At 44.3% G+C, this 27,858-nt stretch overlaps 1 protein-coding gene and 1 pseudogene across 1 annotated transcript; both read right to left on the bottom strand.

The window, feature by feature from the left end:
• Window positions 1-27,858, bottom strand: part of LOC121270270 — a 91,912-nt pseudogene that overhangs the window by 52,616 nt on the left and 11,438 nt on the right.
• LOC121270407 (zinc finger protein 239-like) lies at window positions 490-3,574 on the bottom strand. The gene is made up of 2 exons (XM_041175717.1): window positions 3,517-3,574; window positions 490-3,110 (listed from the first exon to the last, which is right to left on the bottom strand). Exon 2 carries the CDS (start codon window positions 3,018-3,020, stop codon window positions 1,983-1,985), a length of 1,038 nt encoding a protein of 345 aa, XP_041031651.1. The 5' UTR covers window positions 3,021-3,110; window positions 3,517-3,574; the 3' UTR covers window positions 490-1,982.

Here is a 27,858-nt window from a genome sequence, read left to right as displayed (position 1 = left end):
AGGAAGTGGCTACAGAGGAAGTGGATGCGTTGGTTGTAATCTTTCAAAACTCCCTAGATTCTGGAAAGATCCCAGCAAATTGGAAAATCAGAAATGTAATGCTGTTATTGAAGAGAAGGAAAGAGACAGAAAGCAGGAAACTATAGACCAGTTAATCCAATATTTGTCATTAGGAAAATACTGAAATCCATTATTAAGGAAGTGGGCAGAGTCAACATGGTTTTGTGAAAGGGAAATCACATTTGACAAATTAGTTAGAGTTCTTTGAGGATGTAACAAACAGGGTGGATAAAGGGGAACCAGTAGATGTAGTGTAAAAGCAAACTACTGCAGATGCTGGAAATCTGAAATAAAAACTGAAAATGCTAGAAAAGCTCAGGTCTGGCAGCATCTGTGGAGAGAGTTGAAGAAGTGTCATACGGACTCAAAACAGTAACTCTGTCTCTCTGTCTCCACAGATGCTGCCTGACCTGCTGAGTTTTACCTGCATTTTCTGTTTTTATTTCAGTAGATGTAGTGTATTTGGATTTCGAAAAGGCATCCTAAAAGATGCCACATGAAAGATTACTGCACAAAGATAACAGCTTATGGTGTTGGTGAAATACATTAGAATGGATAAAGGATTGGCTAACTAACAGGAGAGCTGGGATAAAGGGGTCATTTTCAGGTTGGCAAACTGTAACTAGTGAGGTGGCACAGGGATCAGTGCTTTGGGCCTCAACTATTTACAATCTATATCAATGACTTGGTTGAAGGGACTGACCTCATTGTGGCCAAATTTGTTGCTGATACAAAGATAGGTAGGAAAGAAAATTGTGAGGAGGACACAATATTTGCAAAGGGATGTACATAGGATAGATGGGCGGTCTCAATTTTGCAGATGGAGTATAAAGTGGGAAAATGTGTGCATTTCCACTTTGGTAGGAATTGGGATAATTGAATCCAGGAGGGGAGGTGTGGAATATCTGACCAGGAAAAGGCCATTTAGCCCATGGAGCCTATTCTCCATTTCACCAGAAAATGGCTGATCTGTCCAGACATCCATCCCATGTTCTTTAATACCATTGGCTAACCATGACAGCTGTGGCCTTGTTAGAACTATCACCTCCAAGTCAGCACCTTATGGGATCAAGTCCCACATCAGCAGTGTGAAACAGCTAGCATCGCCTGTTGCTGAAATATGAAAAGTGCCCAGTATACCTTAAATAACCCTAGAAGGGGACTGAATCTCAAAAATTTGAACCACAGATGAGGTTAGCTGTTTTCATGCTGTGACTATGCAGTAGCAACACGAGTGGTATTTTCCACTAACAGGATACTGACATGAAGCCAAAAAGCATTTTGCCTACAACTCACATGAGTGATGTGATATATAAATTTCAATACTGCTGTGATGCCAGGTAGCAGGCTGTACGTTGCAACAACAGACGCATCGTATCAAACTGCATGTCCCTTTGGCTACTCACAATAGGCAGCGTACTGGCTCTACTCAAACAGCTCGGGCTTGCAAATCTTAGGACATAATGTCTAACATTAGATGTGATTCTGTGATTTGCTGAACATTCCAGGGTGTGCTCAGAATTACACTAACAACCGATTTAAGATTATCAATCAAGCTCACCAAGTGGCTGACTTATGCTTGCTGGAAGCTACATATGTTCCGACACAGGGATCTGTCCTCAGCAGGCAGAAGGACACTGTCCAGGCATTGCACCATTTTTGAATTAAATAAAAGTGTGGGGGATAATAGTTCCCCGGTGAATTCTCCATGGCAACGCCTCAAATGATCAGAGTCAACTTGTCAACCAATCAGCACCCTTTTCTGATGCAGTACATATTGTTCTTCCCTTTGAAATTTAGCATTCTTGCATCCGTCCTGATGAGTGCAAGATGAAAAGCTTCGACAGCATATCTCTCTTTTTCTCAGCAATATTCAAGTTTTGTTCTACCAAGTGAGTGCAGGCAAAATTGGAGCAGTGCAGTTAGTTGTGAAGTTGCTGGTGCTTCACCAGGTAGGATGATCGACTGAATCCCTTCCCACAAGCAGAGCAGGTGAAGGGCCTTTCCCCAGTGTGAACTCGCTGGTGGCTCACGAGGTTGGAAGCTTGAGTGAATCCCCTCCCACACATGGAGCAGGTGAATGGATTCTCCCCAGTGTGAATTCGCTGGTGGCTCAGCAGGTTGGAAGCTTGTGTGAATCCCTTCCCACACATGGAGCAGGTGAATGGCCTCTCCCCACTGTGAACTCGCTGGTGTGTCAACAGGTCAGTTGACTGATTAAATCCCTTCCCACATTCGGAGCAGGTGAATGGTCTCTCCCCAGTGTGAACTCGCTGATGTCTGAGAAGGGATGATGACAGAGTGAATCCTTTCCCGCACATGGAGCACGTAAACGGTCTCTCCCCAGTGTGAACTCGCTGGTGTGCCAGCAAGCTTCCTGACTCAGCGAACCCCTTTCCACACACACAGCAAGTGAATGGCCTCTCCCCAGTGTGTACTCGCTGGTGTCTCAACATGTTGGAGGCTTGAGTGAATCCTTTCCCACACTCAGAGCAGGTGAACGGATTCTCCCCTGTGTGAACTCGCTGGTGCGTCAGCAGGTTGGAGGGATGAGTGAATGCCTCCTCACACAGAGAGCAGGTAAATGGTTTCTCCCCACTGTGAACCCGTTGATGCGAAAGCAGGTCAGATGACTGGATGAATCCCTTCCCACACATGGAGCAGGTGAACGGTCTCTCCCCAGTGTGAACTCGCTGGTGTCTCCGCAGACTGGATGACAGTGTGAATCCCTTCCCACATTCGGGGCAGATGAACGGCCTCTCCCTGCTGTGACTGCAGCGATGAGTTTCCAGCTCAGAGGCATGACTGAATCCCTTCCCGCAGTCCCCACATCTACATGGCCTCTCTTCAGTTTGGTCACACTTGTGAGTCTGCAGGTCGGACAATCGTTCGAATCCACATCCACACACGGAACACGGGTACAGTTTATCCACACTGCAAATGCTGCTCCCCGCTTCCATATTGCTGATAATCTTCAGGTCCTGGTGAATGGTGTGAGTCAGAGAGATTGGCGCAGTTTCATCTGAGCTTCCCAGCCACAAACTCTCTCCCTGTAAAGCAAGTTTCCATCAGCTATAACTGAAAACAGGAGAAAAATTCAAAGTAGACAATTTACTACCTTTACCTAAAATAGACAATTTACTAGCTTTGCTCCAAAAACTGCTGTCTCTCTTCTCTACACTGAAATCAGTCTATCTCACAAAGCCCCTGTCCCTTTAAATCATAAGTGAACACAGAGGGACAGTGAACCTTTAAATATCCCGAGCTGCTGCCGGGATATGCGCGTGCTCAGTCAGTTGAAACCAACAAGGCGGGTCCTGGGCCAGGCGGCCATTGAAAGCCCGAATAATGGAACGAAAGCGAGTTTTCCCAAACCGAGTGAGCGAGCTCGAGGATGAGGTAGGAATGGAGAGGCGGGCGGAGAGACTCAGAGAGAGAATCAAATAAAATACAAACTGGAGAGTCCGACCGGGGCTGAAGGGACACCGAGAGGAGTGGACGCGGCGGTGGAGCTGGGAAGAACAGACCACGTGATCGCCGCGGGGGCGGTGACTGACATGTGCTCCGACCAATAGGGAGGGGGCAGAGGTTGGTCCTCCAACCAATGGCGGCGCGGCAAGGGGGCGGGGCGGGGCGCGGTGTGGAGCTGGATTGTGAGGCGCTGTTCCCAGGTGAGAGCAGCTGAGGCAGCACAGAGTTGGGAAAGGGAGATAGGAATCACACAGGGAACAAACACACACGTGTGATTGTGTGTATATATATATATATATATATATAATGTATATTTTTATACGTACATTATCACTAACAGCGGGAAGGGATTCAGTCACGCCTCTGAGCTGGAAACTCATCGCTGCAGTCACATCAGGGAGAGGCCATTCATCTGCCCCAAATGTGGGAAGGGATTCACACTGTCATCCAGCCTGTGGAGACATCAGCGAGTTCACACTGGGGAGAGGCCATTCACCTGCTCTCTGTGTATATGTACGTAAATGTAAAATGCTGCAAATTGAACTATCAAAAAGTTATGGTGCAGAAAGAGGCCATTCAGCCCATCGTGCCTGCGCTGGTATTTTAAGCCAACTTTCGAGCACCTGGTCCATAGCCTTGCAGGTTACAGCACTTCGGATGCAGATCCATGTCCCTTTTAAATGAGTTGAGTGTTTTAGCCACAACCACCAACTGAAGCAGTGAATTCCAGACTCCTACCACCCTCTGGGTGAAAAAGTTTTTCCTCATGTCACCTTAAATCTGTACCCCCTGGTAACTGACCCCTCAGCGAGGGGAAACAAGTCTTTCCTTTCTAGCCTCTCTAGACCCTAACCCTCAAATAGGCCACCATGTGGAATCTTGTCAAATGCCTTACTGAAATCCATGTAGACAACGTCCACTGTACTATCCTCATCAATCCTCCTTGTTACTTTATCAAAAAAATTCAATTAAGTTAGGAAGACATGATCTTCCCCTAACAAAACCTTGCTGACTATCCTTGATCAATTCGTGCCTTTGTAAGTGACAGTTTTTCCTGTGTCTCAGAATTGTTTCCAATAATTTTGCCACCACCAAAGTCAGACTGACCGACCTATAATTTTCTGGCCTATCCCTCGCAACCTTTTAAAATAATGGTATAATGTTCACAACTATCCAATCCTCTGGGAACTCGCCTGTATCTGGTGAGGATTGGAAATGATCCTCAGAGCATCTGCTGTTTCCTCCCTGGCTTCCTTCAGCAGCCAGAGATACAATCCATCTGGCCCCAGTGATTTATCCACCTTCAAGAATGCTGGAAATCTGAAATAAAATCAGAAAATGGCAGAAAAACTCAGCAGGTCTGGCAGCATCTGTGCAGAGAGAAACGGAGTTAACGTTTCATGTCCAACATGACTTCTTCAGAACCCTTCGATATCAAAGGAATCTGAAGCCCTTCCTCCTGCAGGAATTCTCCTTTGGTAATTCTGAAGAAGAGTCATATTGGGCTGAGAACATTATCTCTGTTTCTCTCTCCACAGATGCTGCCAGACCTGCTGAGTTTTTTGCAGCATTTTCTGTTTCTTTAATTTTTTTATTCTTTCACAGGATGTGAGCATCGCTGGCAAGAGCACAATGTGTTGCCCCATCCATAATTACCCTTGAAAGGTGTTGGTGAGTTGCCTTATTGAACTGCTTCACTCCATGTGGTGTAAGTACATGCTCAGTGCTGTTAGGGAGGGATTTCCAGGATTTTGACCCAGTGACAGTGAAGGAACCATGGCATTGTGCCAAGTCAGTATGGTGAGTGACTTGAAATGGAATTTCCAGGTGGTGGTGTTCCCATGCATCTGCTGCCCTTGTCCTTCTAGGTGGTAGAGGTTGCAGGTGTGGAAGGTGCTGATGAAGGAGCCTAGGTGAGTTGCTGCAGTGCATCTCATAGATGGTACACACTGTTGCCACTGTGTGGTGGAGTGAGTGAATGTTTTAAGGTTAGCTGGGTATTCAAAAAAAGGTATAAGGCATGAACATATTCCTTTGTTGCAGAGAAGGGGTTCCTGCATATGTCACTTCTAGCAAGCATAATTTTTTTTGTATTTGTTCCTGGGATGAGGGTGTCACTGGCTAGGCCAGCATTTATTGCCCATCCCTAATTGCCCTTGTTCATTTTTGCGCTTGGGCATTTTTTTAAGAGTCACCCACATTGCTGTGGGTCTGGAGTCACATGTAGGCCAAATCAGGTAAGGACAGCAGATTTCCTTCCCTGAAGGGCATTAGGGAATGGGTTTAGGACATGAAGGCAGTGGTTTTCACAGCTTTTAATTCCAGAATCCACCCTCTGCTGTGGTGGGATTCGAACCTCGGTCCCCAGAGCACTTCCCTGGGTCTCTGGATTACCACTCCGGTGACAATACCACTATGCTACCGCCTCCCCATGAGCTATTTATAAGCTGGACTGATATTAGCACACTCAGGATTGTGCAGCAAGTGCTGGCCAATCATAGAATCAAATCTAACAGTACTAGATCAAGGCAGGTTAACATGGAGCTGGAGAATTGCTGCAGGAGGGAGGGCTTCAGATTCATGGGACATCAAAGCCAGTTCTGAGGAATGAGGCACCTGTTCAAGATGGGCGGTTTGCACTTCAGCAGAGCTGGGACAAGGGCCCTTGTGGGTCAGTTTGCTAGTGCAATGGGGGAGGGTTCAAATTACTTTTACAGGGTGAAAGACAAAATCATTGTTCCTTCCATGAGGTCACTTAAAGAAACGTTTCCCCAATTATTTAGTTTACTTTCCAATAATTGTTACCTTGAAGTCCAGTTTCAATTGCACCAGAAGATGGAAATGACACACGACAAGTCCCCGACACTGAGGTCAGCCTGACATGCTCCTCCCCACTTTCTATATTATTATTTTACGGAAGTTGGACAGATTCCCACAAGTACCATTGGGCATTTTGCAGTTGGATTAATTCATCCTGGTTTTGTTTGGGTCTCTTGCTCTTTGCTTTAGACTTTGTGATGGTTCCCGTGTATTCGGTTCCCACCTGCAGGCAGCACCTAGTTTAGCTTTATTCGGCGCATCTATGGTCTGTGATGTCACGTTCATAAAGCTTTTTTCACGCAGAGAAAACCATCCCAAGGCATTTGGTAATGTGTAATAATGTGTAAGGAGAGGATTAATTTATGACCTCAGAGTAAAGGAGCCTCTAGGTAGCAGCGATCATAATATGATTGCTTTTCGCATTTGGTTTGAGGGAGAGAAGATTGTGTCTAAGAAAAGTGTTTTCAACTTCAATAAAGGCAATTGCAAGGGTATGAAGACGGAGCTGGTGAAAATGAACTGGGAAATTAGATTAAGGGTATGTCAGTAGAAATGCAGCAGCAGACATTTAAGGAGATGTTTCATAGCAAAGATAAATTCCGGTGAGAAAGAAAGACTCTCGGAGAAGTATGTGCTGTCCGTGGCTAACTAAAGAAGTTAAAGATAACAAATTGGGAAAAAAATCCTACAATTCTGCGAAGATTAGTAGTAGTTTATAAGGTCATACAAAATTTAAAAAGCAGCAATGACTGAGAAAATGAGGGAGAAATTAGATTCTGAGAAGAATCCAGCTGGAGATATAATAACAGTTAGTAAGAGTTTCTACAAGTATTGAAAAAGGAAAAGAGGAACTGAAATGAGTGGGACTGAGTCTGGAAAATTAATAATGGAAAATAAGGAAATGGTGCAAGTGTTGAACAAATGTTGTGTCTGTCTTCACTGCAAAAGAGACAACTAACATCCGAGAAATACTTGTAAATCAAGAGGTGAAAGGGAGGGAGGGAGGAACTTAAAATCACCAGGGAAAGGGGACTGAGGACACTATTAGAACTAAAGGCTGACAAGTTCACAGTACCTGATGGACTTCATCCTAGGGTCTTAAAAGAAGTGGCTGTGGAGATATTAGATGCACTTGATATAATTTTCCAAAATTCCTTTGATTCTGGAAAGGTCCCATCAGATTGGAAAATAGCAAGTGTAACTCTTCTATTCAAGATAGGAGTGAGACAGAAAGCAGGAAAACATAGACCAGTTAGCTTAACATCTGTCATGGGAAAAAAAATCTAGGATCTATTATTAAGGAGGTTATAGCAAGGCACTTAGAAAATCTTAAAGACATCAGGCAGAGTCAACACGGTTTTGTAAAAGGGAAATCATGTTTGGCTAATTTATTAGAGTTCTTTGGGGAAGTAACAAGCAACAAGGATAAAGGGGAACCTATAGCTGTGATGTACTTGGATTTCTAACTGGCATTTGATAAGGTGCTACATCAAAGGTTATTACACAAAATAAGAACTCATGGTGAGGGTGTAACATTAGCATGGACAGAGGATTAGTTATCTAACAGGAAGCAGAAAGAAGGGATAAATGGGTCATTTCTGGGTTGGCAAAATGTAACTATTGGAGCATCAGAGGGATCAATGTTAGGGCCTCAACTATTTACAATCTATGTCAATGACTTGAATGAAGGGACTGAATGTTTGGTTGCTAAATTTGCTGATGACATAGGTAGGAAAGCAAGTTACGAAGAGGACATAAGGAGTCTGCAAAGGGATGTAGATAGGTTAAGTGAGCAGGCAAAAAATTGGCAGATGGAGTACAATGTGGGAAAACGTGAACTTGTCCACTTTGGCAGGAAGAATAGAAAAGCAGCATATTATTTAAATGGAGAGAGATTTCAGAACTCCGCAGTACAGTGGAATCTGGGTCTCCTAGTATATGAATCACAAAGTCAGTACGCAGGTACAGCTAGTGATTAGGAAGACAAATGGAATGCTGTCATTTATTCAAGGGGAATGAAATTGAAAAGTAGGGATGTTTTGCTGCAGTTTACAGGATGTTGGTGAGACCGCATCAGGAGTACAGTTTACAGTTTTGGTCTCCTTGCTAAAGAGAGAATATAATTGCATTCAGAGAAGTTCAGAGAGGGTCCACTGGACTGATTCCTGGGATGAAGGGGTTGTCTTATAAGGAAAAGTTGGATAGATTGGACGTATATTATTTGGCTTTAGGAGAATCAGAGATCTTATTGGAATATATCCTGAGGGCATTGGGTGGGGTGGATACTGAAAGCATGTTTTCTCTTATGGGAGAGAGTCTATGACAAGAACTAGGGGCACAGTTTAAAAATAAGGGTTTTCCATTTAAGGAAACGAGGAGAATTTTTTCTCAGAGGGTTGTTAGTCTCTGCAGGTCTCTTGCCCAGAGAGCAGTGGATATTGGGTTATTGAATATTTTTAAGGATGAACTGGATAGATTCTTGATTGACAAGGAAGTCAAGCAGTATCACGCGTGCACAAGAAAGTAGAGTTAAGGCTACAATCAGATCAACTCTGATCTTATCAAATGGCGGAGGAGGCTCGAGAGGGCCAATGGCCTACTCCAGCTCCTAATTCGTATGTTTGTACGTTTCACAGGAGCGATGACCACAGACCACATAAGGAGATATTAAGGTGTTAAACTGAGGCCCCCATCCAACCCTCAGGTGATGTAACATAGGAATATAGGAGCAGGAGCAGGCCATTCAGCCCCTTGAGCATTCTCTGCCATTCAATGAGATCATGGCTAATTGTTTACCTCAATGCCACTTTCCCACACTATCCCTGTCTCCCTTGATGTTATTACCTATCAACCTTAGTCTTGAACACACTCAATGACTGAGCCTCTGGGGCAGAGAATTTCAAAGATTCAACATCCTCTGCGTGAAGAAATTCCTCCTCATCTCAGTCCCAGATGGCCTTCCCCTTGTTCTGAGACTCTGTTCCCTGGCTCTAGACCATGCCCTCCCCCCGCCAGGAGAAACATCCTTTCTGCATCCACCCATGTCACACCCTGTAAGAATTTTGTAAGTTTCAATGAGATCACCTCTCATTCTTCTAAACTCTAGAGGATACAGGCCCAGTCTCCGCAATCTCTCCTCGTAAGACAATCCTGCCATCTCAGGAATCATTCTTGTAAGCCTACACTGCAATCTCTCTATGGCAAGTATACCCTTCCTTAGATAAGGAGATCAGAACTGTACACAATACTCCAGATGCGGTCTCACCAAGGCTCTATACAATTGCAGCAAGGCTTCCTTACTCCTGTATTCAAATCCCCTTGCAATAAAGGCTAACATGCCATTTGCCTTCCTAATTGCTTGCTGCACCTGCCTGTTAGCTTTCAATAACTTAGGAACAAGGACATCAATACTTCCCATTCTCCCACCATTTAAGAAATATTCTGCACCTGCATTTATTTTACCAAAGTGGATAACTTCACACTTACCCACATTATATTCCATATGCCAGTTTCTTACCCACTCATGAAGCCTGCCAAATCCCATTGAAGCCTCTTTGCATCCTCCTCACAACTTACATCCCCATCTAGTTTTTTGTCATCAGCAAACTTGGAAATATTACATTGGTCCCTGCAGCAAATCATTGATGTAGATTGTGAATAGCCAGGGGCCAGGTACTGATCCTTGCGGTACCCCACTATCACAGCCTGCTAACCTGAGACTGACCCTTTTATTACTACTCTCTGTTTTCTGTCTGTAATCAATCCTCAATCTATGTCAGTCTATTACCCTCAATCCTATGTGATCTAATTTTGTTTACTAACACCCTTATCAAAAGTCTTCTGAAAATCTAAACACACCACATCCACAGGTCTCCCCTTAGCCATCCTGCTAGTAACATCTTCAAGAAACTCTTACAGGTTTATCAAATGTTATTTCTTTTTCATAAATCCATGTTGAACCTGCCCGATCAGATCATTGTTCTCTAAGTGTACAGTTATGACATGCCTTATTATAGATTCGAGCATTTTCTCTATTCGTTTCTTGGTCTTCTTTTGCTGAATTCAAAAATGCTTCCAATCCTCAGGATTACTACACTTTTGGAAACTTTATAAGTGTTTACCTTTGATCCAATATAATCTTTAATTTCCTTTGTTAGACTCACTTTTCCTCTTGGGTTTTTGTGCCTCAAAGGAATGTATATTTGTTGTAAACCATGTACTAATTATTTAAATACTAGCCATTTTCTGTCTACCGTCATACCTTTTGATGTAATTTCCTAATCCATCACATGCAACTTTCCCATCATATCTTCAGTTTTCTTTGATTAGATTTAAGACCTGAATTTCAGATTGAATCACAAATTTTTCAAACTTATGTAAAATTCTATCATATTATGGTCACTCTCCCTAAAGGTGCTTTTACAACAAGATTATTAATTAGTCCTTTCTCGTTGTATTTTGATGCTGTTTGATGCTGGCATTTTTTTCTGCTGATTTCCACATTTGTTTACTGCTTCCTATTATCAGCTTTGTTTTTTTTTCCTATCTGAAATGCCTCTCGTGTTCCCATCTCCCTGAGGAGCTGTTTAAACCCTTCCCAACAGCACTAACAAGTCTCCCCACAAGGATATTATGCAAAAGATTCTATGAGCACTATTTGAAGGACAGCAGGGAGTTCTTCCCGGTGTCCTGGCCAATATTTTACTCCCAACCAATCTCACTAAAAACAGATCATCTCTGGTCATTATCAGATTGCTGTTGAGGAAATGAGAGACCTTGGAGTGTATGCCCACAGGTCCTTGAAGGTGGGAGAGGTGGACAAGGTGGTGAAGAAAACATATGGAATGCTTTCCTTTATTGGGCGAGGTATTAAATACAAAAGCAGGGATGTAATGATGGAGCTGTATAAAATGCTGGTTAGGCCACAGCTGGAATTCTGTGTACTGTTCTGGTCACCACATTACAGGAAGGATGTAATTGCTGTGGAAAGAGTGCAGAGGAGATTTATAAGAATGTTGTAAGGGCTTGAAAATTGCAGCTATGAGGAGAGATTGGATAGGCTAGGTTTGTTTTCCTTGGAACAGAGGAGACCAAGGGATGGCCTAATTGAGGTGTACAAAATTGAGGAGTCTAGATAAGGTATGGAGGAAAGACTTGTTTCCCTAGCTGAAGAATCAATTACCAGGGACCATAGATTTAAGGTGATTGACAGAAGGATTATAAGGGACATGAGGAAAAACCTTTTCACCCAGAGGGTGGTGGGCACCTGGAATTCACAGCCTAAGTTGGTGGTTGAGGCTGAAACATTCAACTCATTTAAAAGGTACCTGGATCTGCAACTGAAGTGCTGTAACCTGCAAGGCTATGGACCAGGTGCTGGAAAGTGGGATTCAAATGAATGCCTAGTTTCTTATTTCTCTTTTTGGCAGGCACAGACACAATGGGCTGAATGGCCTCTGTATGCACCATAACCTTTCTATGGTTTGAGGAAGCTTACTGTGCACATAGACATCCTGAGGTTGTGAAAGGTGCTAAAGAAATGCAAATTCTTTTAACCGCAGCCCAGTTCCTGTGGTTAGCAATAGCAGCATCAACACTCTTCAATATCATAATTAACAAGGTCCACTTCTGAATCGGGTTAACAGCAGCAATAGCTGCAGAATCGGAGCAGTGCAGTCACGTGTGAACTCGCTGGTGTCTCACAAGGTTTGATGATTGAGTAAATCCCTTCCCACACACTGAGCAGGTGAACGGTCTCTCTCCAGTGTGAACTTGCTGCTGTCTCAGCAAAACCGATGACTCAGCAAATCCCTTCCCACACTCGGAGCAAGTGAATGGTCTCTCTCCAGTGTGAACTCGCTCGTGTGTCAGCAGGTGGGATGACTGATTAAATCCCTTTCTGCACTTGGAGCAGGTGAAGGGTTTCTCCCCGGTGTGAACCTGCTGGTGTCTCAACATGTTTGAAAATCGAGTGAATCCCTTTTCACACACGGGGCAGGTGAACAGCTTCTCCCCGGTGTGACTGTATCGATGAATTTCCAGTTCAGAGGGATAACTGAATCCCTTCTCACTGTCCCCACATTGTCCACATGGACTCTCCCTGTTTCAGTTACAGTTGAACATCCCCAGTTTGGTCAATCGGTTGAATCCATATCCACACGCGGAACACATGTAAGGTTTGTCTGCGCTGTGAATGCAGCTCTCTCCTTCCAGTTTGCTGATGATATTCAGTCCTGATGAATCGAGTGGCTCGGTTAGATTGTTGTAATGTCCATTCTCAGCTTCACATATACGAATCCTCTCCCTGTAAAACAAGTTTGCATCAGCAATTACTGGAAAAAATTGAGAAGCTGAGGATGGACAGTTTTCTTGCTTCGCATTCTTTTTGTTCCTTCAAAACCTGCTCTCCCTGCTCTCGGTGTTGCAATCAGTCTCTCTCACAATGTCTCTGCCCCTTTTAATGACAACAACACAGAGGGACAGTGTCCCTTTAAGTATGCCGATCACTTGCCAGCACCAGGCATACTCAGGCAGCTCAAACTAACTGGGCCGGCACAGTGCCTGCGCATTGGAATCATAGAATTATACAGCACAGAAACAGGCCCTTCGGCCCATTGTGTCCATTCTGGCCATTAAGTACCTATCTATTCCAATCCCATTTTTTAGTATTTGGCCTGTATCCCTGTATGTATGGCGTTTCAAGTGTTCATCTAAATACTTCTTAAACATTGTGAGGGTTCCTGCCTCTACCACCCCATCAGGCTGTGTTCCAGATTCCAACCACCATCTAGGTGAAAAAAATATTCCTCAAAAACCCTCTAAACCTCCTTCCCCTTACCTTAAATCTATGCCCTCTGGTTATTGACACCTCTGCTAAAGTGAAAAGTTTCTTCCTATCTACACTATCAATTCCCCTAATAATTTGTACACCTCTATCAGGTCCCCCCTCGGCCTTCTCTATTTTAAGGAAAACAACCCCAGCCTATCCAGTCTCTGAAACGCTCCAGCCCAGGTAACACCCTGGTGAATCTCCTCTGCACCCTCTCCAGTGCAATCACATCCTTCCTACAGTGTGGTGACCAGAGCTGCAACAGTGCTCCAGCTGTGGCCAAATAGTGTTTTATCCAGCTCCAACATAACATCCCTTAGGCTGGAGAAGGCGCCCATTGACAGAAAGTGAATTTTCCCAAACCAAGTGAGTGAGCTGGATGATGGGGAGGAAGATGGAGAAAGAATCAAATTAAATACAACCTAGAGAGTCCGACTGGGGCTCGCAGGAGCGGAGCGGATAAGACAGCGGCACTCGGAAGTGACGACAAAATGATGCTATGGGGCGGGGCCTGGGCTGGTGACTGACGTTGATCTCGAACAATAGCGAGAGCGCGGGCAAAGGCTGAAGGACGGCTGGGCGTTCATTGTGACGTCATCAGAGGACGCGGCCTCAGCTCGGAGGCAAAATCCTGCAGATGCTGCAAAAGCTGAAATAAAAATCGAGAATGTTTGAGATGCTCAAACAGGTCTGGCAGCTTCTGCAGGGAGAGAAACAGGGTCAAACTTTCAGCTTTACAAATTAGAGAGGTGGGGTAAAAATACAAAAGAGGGCAGGTCTGCGGAAGGCAGGAGAGATTAATCAGCGAAAGGGATGATGGTGCAAGGCAAAATGAGATGGTGATAAAGAACATAGAAAAATTCCCAACACTGGAGAAGGCTATTCTGTATCTAACCGGGGCTGTACCTGTCCTGGGGAGTTATCGACCTTTATCCTCCACTTAAACAACCTCCTGCTATTCCATATCCATAACTTCCATCAAGCTTAACCCTTCATTTATACCTCCATAACATCACTCGTCTCCTCCCTTCTCTCAGCTCATCTGCTGCCGAATATCTCATCCACGCCTTTGTCACCTCCAAACTCGACTATTCCGACACACTCTGGCTGGTCTCCCACATTCTGCCCCCTGTAACCTTGGGCCATCCAAAATTCTGCCACCTATGTCTTAACTCACAGATAGACCCTCCGCCTCCACAACCACCTCCTCTAATTCTGGCCCCCTGTGCATCCCCCATTTCAATCACTGCACCATTGGTAGTCGTGCCGAGAAGCTTGAGAATAGACTACAGGGCATGATGGGAGAAGGGAGAGAAACCGGAGAAAGGTGTGAGTTCAGGGCTCGGGTAAGGAGGAACTTTGGAGACAGTTTGGCCCAGTTCATTAATATAAGGGAGGAAAGCAGCAGAGGCAGCTGATTGGATTGTTTCAATCTTAGTGACAAGGAAATTCCATGATCTCCTCATACTTATTGGAAGGTGAGGATGTGGGAGACGGGGAGTGGGAGAAACCTTCAAAAGTAATTAACTTGTGTTAGAAATATTAGAAAGATTCCACACAATGTATTCAACACAAAGCTGATTTATTTGACTTTTATCAAAAATATTAGCCCATGTAACTACATTGGAAATTATTAACATCGGTAGAAACAGATGCAGTGAACACGGTTCAGTCCTCTGTGATTACCAGCAAAATCCAATCACTCTAGTTACTTATGAATTCTCTGGTATCTCATCAGATTAGATGACTGAATTTCTTTCCTCACTTGGGGCAGATGAATGGTCTCTCCCTAGCGTGAACTCGCTGATGTGTCAGTAGGGTGGATGACTGAGTGAATCCCTTCCCACAGTTGGGACAGGTGAATGGCCTCTCCCCAGTGTGAACTCGCTGGTGTACAGTGAGATCAGATGATGTCTTGAACCCAGTCCCACACTGAGAGCACTTGAATGGTCTCTCGTTAATGTGAGTACGTTGATGGCGCATCAGGTCTCGGAAACTTTTAAAGCACTTCCCACAGTCTGAGCATTTAAAAGGTCTCTTGTCAGTGTGAACACGTTGATGGGACATCGGCTCTCTGGAATTTTTATAGCACTTTCCGCAGTCTGGCATTTAAAAGATCTCTTATCAGTGTGAACACTGGTGATTCAGCAGGGTGGATAACTGAGTGAATCCCTTCCCACAGTCAGAGTAGGTGAAAGGTCTCTCTCCAGTGTGGACTCGCTGGTGTGTCAGCAGGTTGGATGACTGAGCGAATCCCTTCCCACAGTCAGAGCAGGTGAATGGCTTCTCCTCGGTGTGAACTCGCTGGTGCTCAGTGAGTTCTGATGACTGTCTGAATCCAGACCCACAGTGAGAGCACCTGAACGGTCTCTCGTTTGTGTGAAAATGTTGATGGAGCATCAGGTCTCAGAAACTTTTAAAGCACTTCCCACAGTCTGAGCATTTTAAAGGTCTCTTGTCAGTGTGAACTCGCTGCTGTGTCAGCAAGTCAGATGACCGAGCGAATCCTGTCCCACACTTGGAGCAAGTAAATGGTCTCTCCCCAGTGTGAACTCGCTGGTGTCTCAGCAGGTTGGATGACTGAGCGAATCCCTTCCCACAGTCAGAGCAGGTGAATGGTCTCGCACCTCTGTGAACTCGCTGGTGTCTCAGCAAACTCGATGACTGAGTGAATCTCTTCCCACATACGGAGCAGGTGAATGGCCTTTCTCCAGTGTGACTGCGTCGATGAGTTTCAAGGTCAGATGGAAATCTGAATCCCTCCTCATAGTCTCCACATTTCCACCGTTTCTCTCCACTGTGAACAGTGCTTTTTCCTTCCATGTTCAAAATCCGATGATATTCAGGTTTCAATAAATTGGGTGACTCTCTGATGTGATGTTTGGTTTGAGTTTCCTGACTGAAAAATTCTCCCCTTCTAATATCTTGTGAAATTGATTTAAAACAGAAAAAAGGGAGTGAGAGAGAACCCACAAAAACACAAAGGCAGGTTGTAAAATTGAATTTCATGATTCTGGTAACTTTTGGGGCCAGAGCTAGGAAAAAATTACAATGAAAGCTGTCATATTTTTTGTAAAAACCCAACTGGTTCATTAATGTCCTTCAGGGAAGGGAACCTGCCTCCAGTCTGGGCTACACAAGACTCTGGCCTCTATGAGAACACTAGGGGAAGGCGGTGACATAGTGGTTTTGTCACTGGACTGGTAATCTAGTGACCTGAGGACCTGGGTTTGAATGCTACCATGGCAGACAGTGGAATTTGAATTCAATAAAAATCTGGAATTAAAAGTCTAATAATGACCATGAAACCATTGTTATAAAAACAAAAAAACTGCGGATGCTGGAAATCCAAAACAACAACAGAATTACCTGGAAAAACTCAGCAGGTCTGGCAGCATCGGCGGAGAAGAAAAGAGTTGACGTTTCGAGTCCTCATGACCCTTCGACAGAACTTGAGTTCGAGTCCAAGAAAGAGCTGAAATATAAGCTGGTTTAAGGTGTGTGTGTGGGGGGCGGAGAGATAGAGAGACAGAGAGGTGGGGGGGGGTGTGGTTGTAGGGACAAACAAGCAGTGATAGAAGCAGATCATCAAAAGATGTCAACGACAATAGTACAATAGAACACATAGGTGTTAAAGTTAAACCTGGAAAAACTCAGCAGGTCTGGCAGCATCGGCGGAGAAGAAAAGAGTTGACGTTTCGAGTCCTCATGACCCTTCGACAGAACGATGCTGCCAGACCTGCTGAGTTTTTCCAGGTAATTCTGTTTTTGTTTTGGATTTCCAGCATCCGCAGTTTTTTTGTTTTTATTTTTGTTTTTATCTCGGTGTTAAAGTTAAAGTTGGTGATATTATCTAAACAAATGTGCTAATTAAGAATGGATGGTAGGGCACTCAAGGTATAGCTCTAGTGGGTTTTTTTTTTTATAATGGAAATAGGTGGGAAAAGGAAAATCTTTATAATTTATTGGAAAAAAAAAAGGAAGGGGGAAACAGAAAGGGGGTGGGGATGGGGGAGGGAGCTCACGACCTAAAGTTGTTGAATTCAATAATCAGTCCGGAAGGCTGTAAAGTCCCTAGTCGGAAGATGAGGTGTTGTTCCTCCAGTTTGCGTTGGGCTTCACTGGAACAATGCAGCAAGCCAAGGACAGACATGTGGGCAAGAGAGCAGGGTGGAGTGTTAAAATGGCAAGCGACAGGGAGGTTTGGGTCATTCTTGCGGACAGACTGCATGTGTTCTGCAAAGCGGTCGCCCAGTTTACGTTTGGTCTCTCCAATGTAGAGGAGACCACATTGGGAGCAATGAATGCAGTAGACTAAGTTGGGGGAAATGCAAGTGAAATGCTGCTTCACTTGAAAGGAGTGTTTGGGTCCTTGGACGGTGAGGAGAGAGGAAGTGAAGGGGCAGGTGTTGCATCTTTTGCATGGGCATGGAGTTGTGCCATAGGAGGGGGTTGAGGAGTAGGGGGTGATGGAGGAGTGGACCAGGGTGTCCCAGAGGGAGCGATCCCTATGGAATGCCGATAAGGGGGGTGAAGGGAAGATGTGTTTGGTGGTGGCATCATGCTGGAGTTGGCGGAAATGGCGGAGGATGATCCTTTGAATGCGGAGGCTGGTGGGGTGATAAGTGAGGACAAGGGGGACCCTTTCATGTTTCTGGGAGGGAGGAGAAGGCGTGAGGGCGGATGCGCGGGAGATGGGCCGGACACGGTTGAGGGCCCTGTCAACGACCGTGGGTGGAAAACCTCGGTTAAGGAAGAAGGAGGACATGTCAGAGGAACTGTTTTTGAATGTAGCATCATCGGAACAGATGCGACGGAGGCGAAGGAACTGAGAGAATGGGATGGAGTCCTTACAGGAAGCGGGGTGTGAGGAGCTGTAGTCGAGATAGCTGTGGGAGTCGGTGGGTTTGTAATGGATATTGGTGGACAGTCTATCACCAGAGATTGAGACAGAGAGGTCAAGGAAGGGAAGGGAAGTGTCAGAGATGGATCACGTGAAAATGATGGAGGGGTGGAGTTTGGAAGCAAAATTAATAAATTTTTCCAAGTCCTGACGAGAGCATGAAGCGGCACCGAAGTAATCATCGATGTACCGGAGAAAGAGTTGTGGAAGGGGGCCGGAGTAGGACTGCAATAAGGAATGTTCCACATACCCCATAAAGAGACAGGCATAGCTGGGGCCCATGCGGGTACCCATAGCCACACCTCTTATTTGGAGGAAGTGAGAGGAGTTGAAGGAGAAATCGTTCAGCGTGAGAACAAGTTCAGCCAGACGGAGGAGAGTAGTGGTGGATGGGGATTGTTCGGGCCTCTGTTCGAGGAAGAAGCTAAGGGCCCTCAGACCATCCTGGTGGGGGATGGAGGTGTAGAGGGATTGGACGTCCATGGTGAAGAGGAAGCGGTAGGGGCCAGGGAACTGGAAATTGTTGATGTGACGTAAGGTGTCAGAGGAATCACGGATGTAGGTGGGAAGGGACTGGACAAGGGGAGAGAGAAGGGAGTCAAGATAACGAGAAATGAGTTCTGTGGGGCAGGAGCAAGCTGAGACGATCGGTCTACCGGGGCAGTTCTGTTTGTGGATTTTGGGTAGGAGATAGAAGCGGGCCGTCCGAGGTTGGGCGACTATCAGGTTGTAAGCTGTGGGAGGGAGATCCCCAGAGGAGATGAGGTCAGTGACAGTCCTGGAAACAGTGGCTTGATGTTCAGTGGTGGGGTCATGGTCCAATCTCTCCATCTCAGCCTTAAATATATTTAAAGATGGAGCATTCAGAGCCCTCCGGGATGGAGAATTCTATGTGCCAAGAGAAAGAGAGAAGTAGGAGAGACACGGAGAGAAAGAATTAGAGAAATGGTATAGAGAAAGAATGAGGGAAATAGAAGGGCACAGGAGAGACAGAAGAGAGACAGGGGCAATGGAAAGGCATTTTAGAGACTAACAACTGAACCACAGTTTGATAGAATCTCCCAAACCCTCAACCTTCACCATCTAGAAGGACCAGCATAGCAGGTGTATGTGAACACCATCACCTCCAACTCACACACTGTTCTGACTTGTCTGATATCCAGGACTGGATGAGCAGAAAGTTCCCCTTCATTCAAATATTGGGAAGATGAAATTCATTGTCTTCAGTCCCCAATAAAACCTCCACTCCCTAGCCAACGGCTCCATCCCTCTCCCTGACCACTCCCTGAGGATGAAACAGACTGTTCAAAGCCGTGGTGAAATATTTCACCCCAAGATGAGCTTCCAACCACATATCCACATCGTCACCAAGACCACCTGTTTCCACCTCAGTAACATCACCCGACTCTACTCTAGTCTCAGCTCGTCTGAAACTGTCATCCATTCCTTTGTTATTTCTAGGCTTAACTCTGGCTGCAGTTTCTAGATTCAGGGGACACAGTCTCAGAATAAGGGGCAGGCTATTTGGAACTGAGGTGAGGAGGAATTTCTTCACTCAGAGGATGGCGAATCTTTGGAATTCTCTGTCCCACAGGGCTGTGGAGGCTTAGTCATTGAGAATGTTCAATACTGAGATTGATAGCTTTCTACATATAAAATACATTGGGGATAAGGGGATAGTGCCAGAAAATGGTGTTGAAGTAGAAGATCAATCGTGATCTCGTTGAATGGCAGAAGGGCTCAAAGGGCTGAATGGCCTATTGCTGCTCGTATTTCTTATGTTCCTTCCTAACGCACTTCTGGCCAGTCTCCCACATTCAACCTCCCCATAATCTTTAGATCATCCAAAACTCTGCTGCCCGTATATTTACTCACACCCAGTCTTATTCACCCATCACCCTGTGCTCACTGACCTATGAAAGTTCTTGTTAAGAAGCAGCAACATTTTAAATTTCTCATCCTTGTTTTCAAGTCCCTCCATGGTCTCACCCCTCCCTATCTCTGTAATCTTCTCCAGCCTCACAACCCACCCAGGTCTCTGCACTCTGCTCATTCTGGCTTCCTGAGCATTCCCGATTTTAATCGCTTCATCCTTAGTATCCACATCTGAGCTCAAAGGCCATAAGCTGTGGAATTTCCTCCATAAACCTCTCCGCTCTTTTTTTCTCTTCTCGTTCAAGATTCTCCTGAAAACCTACATCTTTGACCAAACTTTTGGCCATCTGCCCTCTTACCTCTTTACATGATTCTGTGTCAAATGTTGCTTTTTAGCACATCTGTTAAACCTGGGAAGGTCTATTACATGAAATGTGTTATATAAACACACATTGTTGTTGTTGATTTGGACATATATCACTGTTCCTTCATCATCACTGTAACTCTTTATCTAACAGTATTGTGGGAGCACCTTCACCACATGGACTGCAGCGGTTCAAGGTCAAAGATAAAAACAAAAAACTGCGGATGCTGGAAATCCAAAACAAAAACAGAATTACCTGGAAAAACTCAGCAGGTCTAGCACCATCGGCGGAGAAGAAAAGAGTTGACGTTTCGAGTCCTCATGACCCTTCAACAGAACTGTTCTGTTGAAGGGTCATGAGGACTCGAAACGTCAACTCTTTTCTTCTCCGCCGATGCTGCCAGACCTGCTGAGTTTTTCCAGGTAATTCTGTTTTTGTTTTGTTCCAGAAGGTCAAACATCATCTTCTCCACAGGTAACTGGGAATGGGTAATATTTGCAGCTGGTCTTGTCAATGAAAGGGCAGGGGAGTAGGACCAGCTGATTTGCTCTTCCAGAGTCAGCACAGGTAGAACGAGCTGAATGGCCTTCGTCTGTATTGTAACCATTCAATGATTCAATGATAAAGAACGGACGCTGGAGACCAGGGACCAGCCTCTGGAACCAATGCCCAGCCTGATAGAAACCGGCTCTTCATTGATCTGGGAGCTGCGGCCCCGCTCGGTGTAAATGGGTGAGGGGGAACCGGTCAGTTTATTTCCGGGGTTTGCAGTTTACACAACATATTTCCGGAGCCTCTCCGTCCACCCGCCGGATCCATCGCTCCCTCCGCCCCGCCATCCCCCCACCTCCCCCTTTACCCATTGTAGACCCGTCTCCCCATCGCCATTACCCGCACTGCTCATGCTCCAGTCACAGCCTGGCCCCGCCCCTTCATTCATTCCGATTGGTTGGAGGACCAACAGCCCCCCTCTATCCTCTAGTCCCGCCCTGTCTTCCTATTGGTCCGGAGCTGCCGTCAATTACCCGGGCATTGTGACGGTTACAAACGCTGACAGCGGCCACAGACTCAGCCTGACTTGCTGATTCTTGGCAGCATTTTCTGTTTGGGAATTAGAGCTAGAGATGGATGGTCAGTCCCCCTCTGTCCGGGGAGGATTCACACTCATTTCCCCAGTGCAGTGATTATCACGTTTACTTTACACGAGAAAGTCCCCGGTTCAATCCCGGCCGGAAACTTTGTGTTTAAAATTGTTACTGATGAGGAATTAACAGTGAGTTTAGTTTTATGTTGAACAGGGTGACAGTTCCTGTTGTCTCATTCTTTGAAAGCTCCTTCTTCACCTTTAAACAGGTAACGATAAGTGAGAGAAAACTGATCCACTCTGACCCCAAAAATAAGATACTGCAGATGCTGCAAATCCGACCTCAAGACAGAAAATGTTGGAAACATTCAGCAGGTCAAACAGCATCATTCACAGTGAATGTTTCACGTCGCTGAACTTTTATCCAAACTGGAAAATTTCCCAGGCTTAACAGTTTATAAACAAGTCCAGAGTCAGAGAAAACATGGACAGACAGAAGGAAACAACAAACGGTCTTGTGACAGGATGGAAGGCTGGAGAGAGTAAATGATAAAGGGGACAATGGTGCAAGGCAACATTGGGTGACCAGACAATTAAAGAAACTAATGGGACAAGTAAACAAATAAGACAGGTTCAGAAGAGGGATAAATGGTAACAGCAGAATCATTACCAGCATCTACTACCCTAAAAATGGGAGTGATGATTGTGATATGAAATTATTAAAATTAACATTGAGTCTGGAAGATTGTAAAGTGACTAATCAAAGATGAGCTGCTGTTCCTTGAGCTTCTGTTGGGCTTCATGCGACAGTACAGGAAGCCGAGGACTAAGAGGTCAGACTTGAAATGAGGCTGAGAATTAAAATAGTAAATGAGAAGCTCAGGATCACACTTGCAAAGAGAATGGTGATTTTACATGAAGCAGTCACCCAATCTGGATTTAATCTCCACGGCGTAGAGGAGACCACATTGTAAGTTGTAAGAAGTACAAATAGATCACTGTGTCACCAGGAAAGTGTGTTTGGGGATCTGGAACGTGGAAAGGGAGGAGGTGGCAATGAATCTGTTTCAATAAGTTTGTAACAGGCCAATGCACAATTGTTCTGCTGTGCTTTATATTTTAATGGGAATTATCAAATGTTTTTACCACTATGATCTTGGCTGGTGGACTACGATGTCCTCGCATTTCTCTGTTGATCTATCCAGGAGGGCTAGTGTGCTAAGAAAGCTTGGTTTGTAAATTACTGTCAATGTGAACGTGATAATGGAACATTTGTATATCAAAGGGCAATGATACCTGATCACTTATCGAGTGAGTGAGTTTGTAACAATTTAACTCAAATGATCACAGCTACTGCAGGTGATTCTCTGGCTACAAGCTGGCAAGAAAGGAAGCAGGAGCGTGCAGTCTCACCCAGCTGGACACCAGTGGAGAGGCATTGGAGGAGGATGGAGTGGTCAGTGGTGCCTGCTGCCCTTGTTGTTCTAGATGGTAGTGGTCGTGGGTTTGGAAGGTGCTGTCTAAGGAGCCTCAGTGAGTATGGAAACAGGAGAGGGAGAGCACTTCAAAGGAATTAACTTGTGTCATAGATATTAAAAAGACTCGGCACACTGTGCGTTCAACACAAAGCTGATTTATTTTAATTATATCCAGAATATTAGCACCTACAACTGGGCTGAAGTTTATTAACATCAGCAGAAACAGACCCCAATGAACATGGTTCAGTCCTGGATGTGATTACCAGAAAAATCCAATTACTGTCGTCACTTGTAAACTTGATGGTGACTCAGCAGAGTCCATGACCGAGTGAATGTCTTCTTAGACTCGGAGCAGGTGAATGGCCTCTCCCGGTGTGAGCTCTCTTGTATCTCAGCACGTGGGATAACTGAGCGAATCCCTTCCCACGCAAGGAGCAGGTGAATGGCCTCTCTCAGTGTGAACTCGCTGGTGCACATTGAGTTGAGATGATCACTTGAACTCAGTCCTGCAGTGAGGACACCTGAACAGTCTCTCATCTGTGTGAACACATTGATGAGACATTAGGTCCCTGGAACATTTAAAGCACTTTCCTCAGTCTGGGCATTTGAAAGGTCTCTCCCCAATGTGAACTCGCTGGTGCCTCAGCAGTTTGGATAACTGAGTGAATCCCTTCCCACACTCGCAGCAGGTGAATGGTTTCTCCCCGGTGTGAATTCGCTGGTGTGTAATCAGTTGGTATGATCGAGAGAATCCCTTCCCACACACGGAGCAGGTGAACGGTCTTTCCCCAGTGTGAGTGCGTTGATGAGTTTCCAGCTAACATGGGTAACTGAATCTCTCCTCAGTCTCCACATTTCCACGGTTTCTGTCCAATTTGAACAGTGCTTTTTCCTTCCATGTTCAAAATGCTGTGCTATTCAGGTTACGATGTATTGGGCAACTCCTTCAGATGCTGTTTTCTGACTGCAAATCCTCCCCTTCTAATATCCTGTGAAACTGATTTAAAACAGAAAAAGGGAATGAGAGGAACCCACAAAACACACAAACTCTGAAAAGAGAGTGAGAGAGAAATAAAGAAAGAAAACAGGGGGTAAAGGAGATAGGTTTTATATATATATATATATATATATATATATATATATATATACAGCTTGACCAGAACTGTGTGAGAACGTCCAAAACCCTCAACCGCCACCACCTAGAAGGACCAGGGTAGCTGGTGTATGTGAAAACCATCACCTCCAAGTTCCCTTTTATTCTGGGTAATGAGATAACTGGATCACAAATGTGGCTGATGCCAATGATAGGTCAGCAGCCTGCAGAAGTGTTTTCAATAGAGGTGTTACAAAGGGAGCATCCTGGATTGTTTCCCGGTTGTCTGATAACGAATTCACAGGCACACAGGTTGAAGCAAGAGAAACAAAAAGGGTAAGCAGTTCAAAGGCATGAAGAAGGTATTGAAATACAATGAGCAGGCACTGTGTTTGATAACATTGTTCGTAAAGACAACTGAAGTGTTTAACTCAAGGCAATTTATTGAGCTGCAGCAAAAGATTTGCAATTAAAATAGTTATATCAGACAGTTTTATCAGAAACAAAGTCAAAATGTATTCCAGAATGTTATTCACACAGGAAGACTACAGCTCAGAATTTTATTGCTGGAGAAAAAGTGTTAGTTCTGTTACACATACTGAGTGACTTGTTAAAGGCAAGGTTTAGTGGGCCTTACAGGATTGAAAAGAAATTGAGTGAAGTAAATTATTCAATAAATGCTCCAGATAGAAGAAAGAAGCAGATGGTGAGTCATGTAAATATGCTTAAAAAGTACTTTGACAGGGAAGAGAAACAAAAAGAGGTATTAGTGGTGGTAAATGATGAGAAAGAGGTAGGAATGCAGGACACTGACATTGATTTTCCTCTAGTCAAATTGGATATTGAGGGGAACTTGAAAGCTTAAACATAATATTGAGTTCCCTTCCAGACAAGTGTCAAAATGATTTGGAAAAGCTATTGCAGTCATAAAAAGCTATTTGTGGAAATAAGTTGGGGAGGATAGATTTAGCCATATATGATGTCTCTGTAGAAGTTTCATCTTCAAGGAGGCAACATCCTTATAGATTAAATCTGGAAAAGTTATTACAAGTACAGAAAGAAATTGACTTCATGCTTCAAAATGATATCATTGAGTCTAGTTGCAGTAACTGGAGTTCGCCTATTGTACTGGTACCAAAACTGGATGGAGCACAGAGACTGTGTGTGGACTATCGAAAGGAGAATACAGTGACAAAAGCAGATTCATATCCTAAGGTTAGATAAGGGTTGTATTGAGAAAGTGGGACAATCAAGATTTATCACAAAGATTGACTTGCTAAAAGGATATTGGCAAGTCCCGCTTTCGGAGAGAGCAAAGGAGATATCGGCTTTTGTGACGCCAAATGGACGATATCAGTTTAAAGTCATGCCAGTGGCATGAAGAATGCACCTGTGACATTTCAAATACTGACAAAAAAATGTATTTGCAGGTCTAAGCAATTGTGCGGTTTATAATGATGACTTAATAGTTTTCAGTCAGACATGGGAGGAGCAGTTACAGCATCTGGAAGAGTTATTTACTCGACTACAAGAAGCTAATTTGGTGATGAGCTTGACTAGAAGTGAATTTGCAAAAGCGCAAGGTACACATCTAGACCATACTATTGGACATGGTAAGGTGGCTCCAAAGGATGTGAAAGTCAAGTTTCAGGACAACTTTCAAGACAAAAGTGCAAGGCTATTCAGGTGGAGTTTATTAATGCAACCATTTAATCTACAGATAATACATGTCACTGGGTGAGAGAATCTGATTGCAGATGCATTATCAAGTGTTTGAAACATAAAGGACATTTTAACACCTGGACACTGAACTGGAATGATTTCTGCTGATACCAAGGATTTGCATATATATTGTTATGTTAATGAATGCAACTGGTAATGTAATAGTGTAAGTATATAGGTAAGTATAGGAGATAGTGTAAGATGGGTTAATAAAATCTGTCTTTTAGAATTATGTGAGTTCATTTTTGATAAGGAGGGGGATGTCAAGAAGATATAATAAGGTCCATAATGTTATTGAAAATTTTTAAAAATAGAGTTTAGTGGTGTCTGTATCTATGTATGTGTGTCTTAATTGGATTAAAACCAGCTGGTCTAGAGGCTTTGATGTATAGGAGAGAAGTAGATTTGAAATGGTAATTAGATAAACATAGGGAAATAGAAGGTGAGATGTAAAAGGGCCGATTTGCATATTTAACTAGACCATTCAAAAGAGTGGGTGAAATATTACACCTAACCAGGTGAAACTCAGAAACAATATACATATTTTTTCAAAGCTTACTAGCAAAGTGGGTATTATGAAAGGGTCTTATTGTCAGAAGATTTAAAATTTTTAACAAAGCCAGTGACAATGAGAATTTGCATTTAAAGAGGAAAATATGTATAAAGGAAGAGAAGGCTGTTGGTAAAAGGAGAGGGATTCTAAGATCTAAAGCCTCCATCCTATAACTCTCAAGTCCGTATGCAAGGGCCCAATGCTGAAAGAAACTCATTTTGAATGTGACTGTCCAGGGAGTGCTTTGCCAGGGGTCATAGAGGTCTACAGCACAGAAAAAGGCCCTTCGGCCCATTGAGTCTGCACCACTCAAACAAATACCTAATCATTCTAATCCCATTTTCCAGCACAAGGTCCATAGCCTTGTATGCCATGGCATCACAAGTGCACATCCAAATACTTCTTAAATGTTATGAGGGCTTCTGCCTCTACCACCCTTTCAGGCAGTGAGTTCCAGATTCCACCACCCTCTGGGTGAAAAAGATTCTTCCTCACATCCTGAATCTCTACCTTAAATCTATGCCCCCGGTTATTGATCCCTCCACCAAGGGGAGAAGTTCCTTCCTGTCTACCCTATCTAAGCCCCTCATAATTTTATACACCTGAATCATGCCCCGCCTCAATCTCCTCTACTCCAGAGAAAATAACCCCAGTCTATCCAATCTCTCCTCGTAACTAAAACTCTCAGGTCAGGCAACATCCTGATAAATCTCCTCTGCACTCTCTCTAGTGCAATCACATCCTTCCTACAATGTGGATTCCAGAACTGCACGCAATACTCTCACTGTGGCCTAAGCAGCATTTTATACAGTTCCAGCCTAACCTCCCTGCTCTTATATTCTATGCCTCAGCTAATAAAGGCAAGTATTCCAGATGCCTTTATAACCACCTTATCTACCCGTCCTGATATCTTAAGGGATTGGTGGACATGCACACCAAGGTGCCTCTGATCCTCGGTACTCCCCGGGGTCCTGTCATTCATTGTGTATTCCCGCACCTTGTTTCTCCTGCCCAAGTGCATCACCTCACACTTATCCGGATTAAATTCCATTTGCTACTGATCAGCCCATCTATATCCTCCTGTAATCTAAGGCTATCCTCCTCACTATTTACCACCCCACCAATTTTCATGTCAACTACGAACTTATTGATCAACCTTCCTACATTCAAGTCTAAATCGTTTATATATGCCACAAACATCAACAGACCCAACAGTGGAATTCCACTGGACAAAGGCATCCAGTCACAAAAACACCCCTCGACCATCACCCTCTGCTTCCTGCCACTCAGCCAATTCTAGATCCAATTTGCCGAATTGCCTTGGATCCCATGGGCTCTTATCTTCGTTATCAGTCTCCGATGCGGGACCTTATCAAAAGCCTGTTTAAAGGTCTGTTTAAATCTGTGTTTTACTGTTGCCTTAACTGGGGTGTAACTGAGAGTCAGGTTAATTAGGGGATTTTTTTAGTTTTTAAAGCAGTAATTTTGTAGGCATATGTATGTGCTTGCTATCTTTCTTGTATTAATAAATGTTTAATTTAGTTTTATAAAAACCTGAGACTCAGTGGTCTTATTACTACTGAATTCAAAGCCTGCATCTCGAAA

This window comes from Carcharodon carcharias, chromosome 27 (assembly GCF_017639515.1).
Source record: "Carcharodon carcharias isolate sCarCar2 chromosome 27, sCarCar2.pri, whole genome shotgun sequence".
NCBI classification, from domain to species: Eukaryota; Metazoa; Chordata; class Chondrichthyes; order Lamniformes; family Lamnidae; genus Carcharodon; species Carcharodon carcharias.
The sequence above is the reverse complement of the archived record's forward strand: the minus strand, read 5'-3'. Positions and strand labels throughout refer to the sequence as shown.

Bases quoted from the DNA above. Each gene is read 5' to 3' on its own strand.
- LOC121270407 (XM_041175717.1), bottom strand. From the start codon at position 3,020: ATGGAAGCGGGGAGCAGCATTTGCAGTGTGGATAAACTGTACCCGTGT.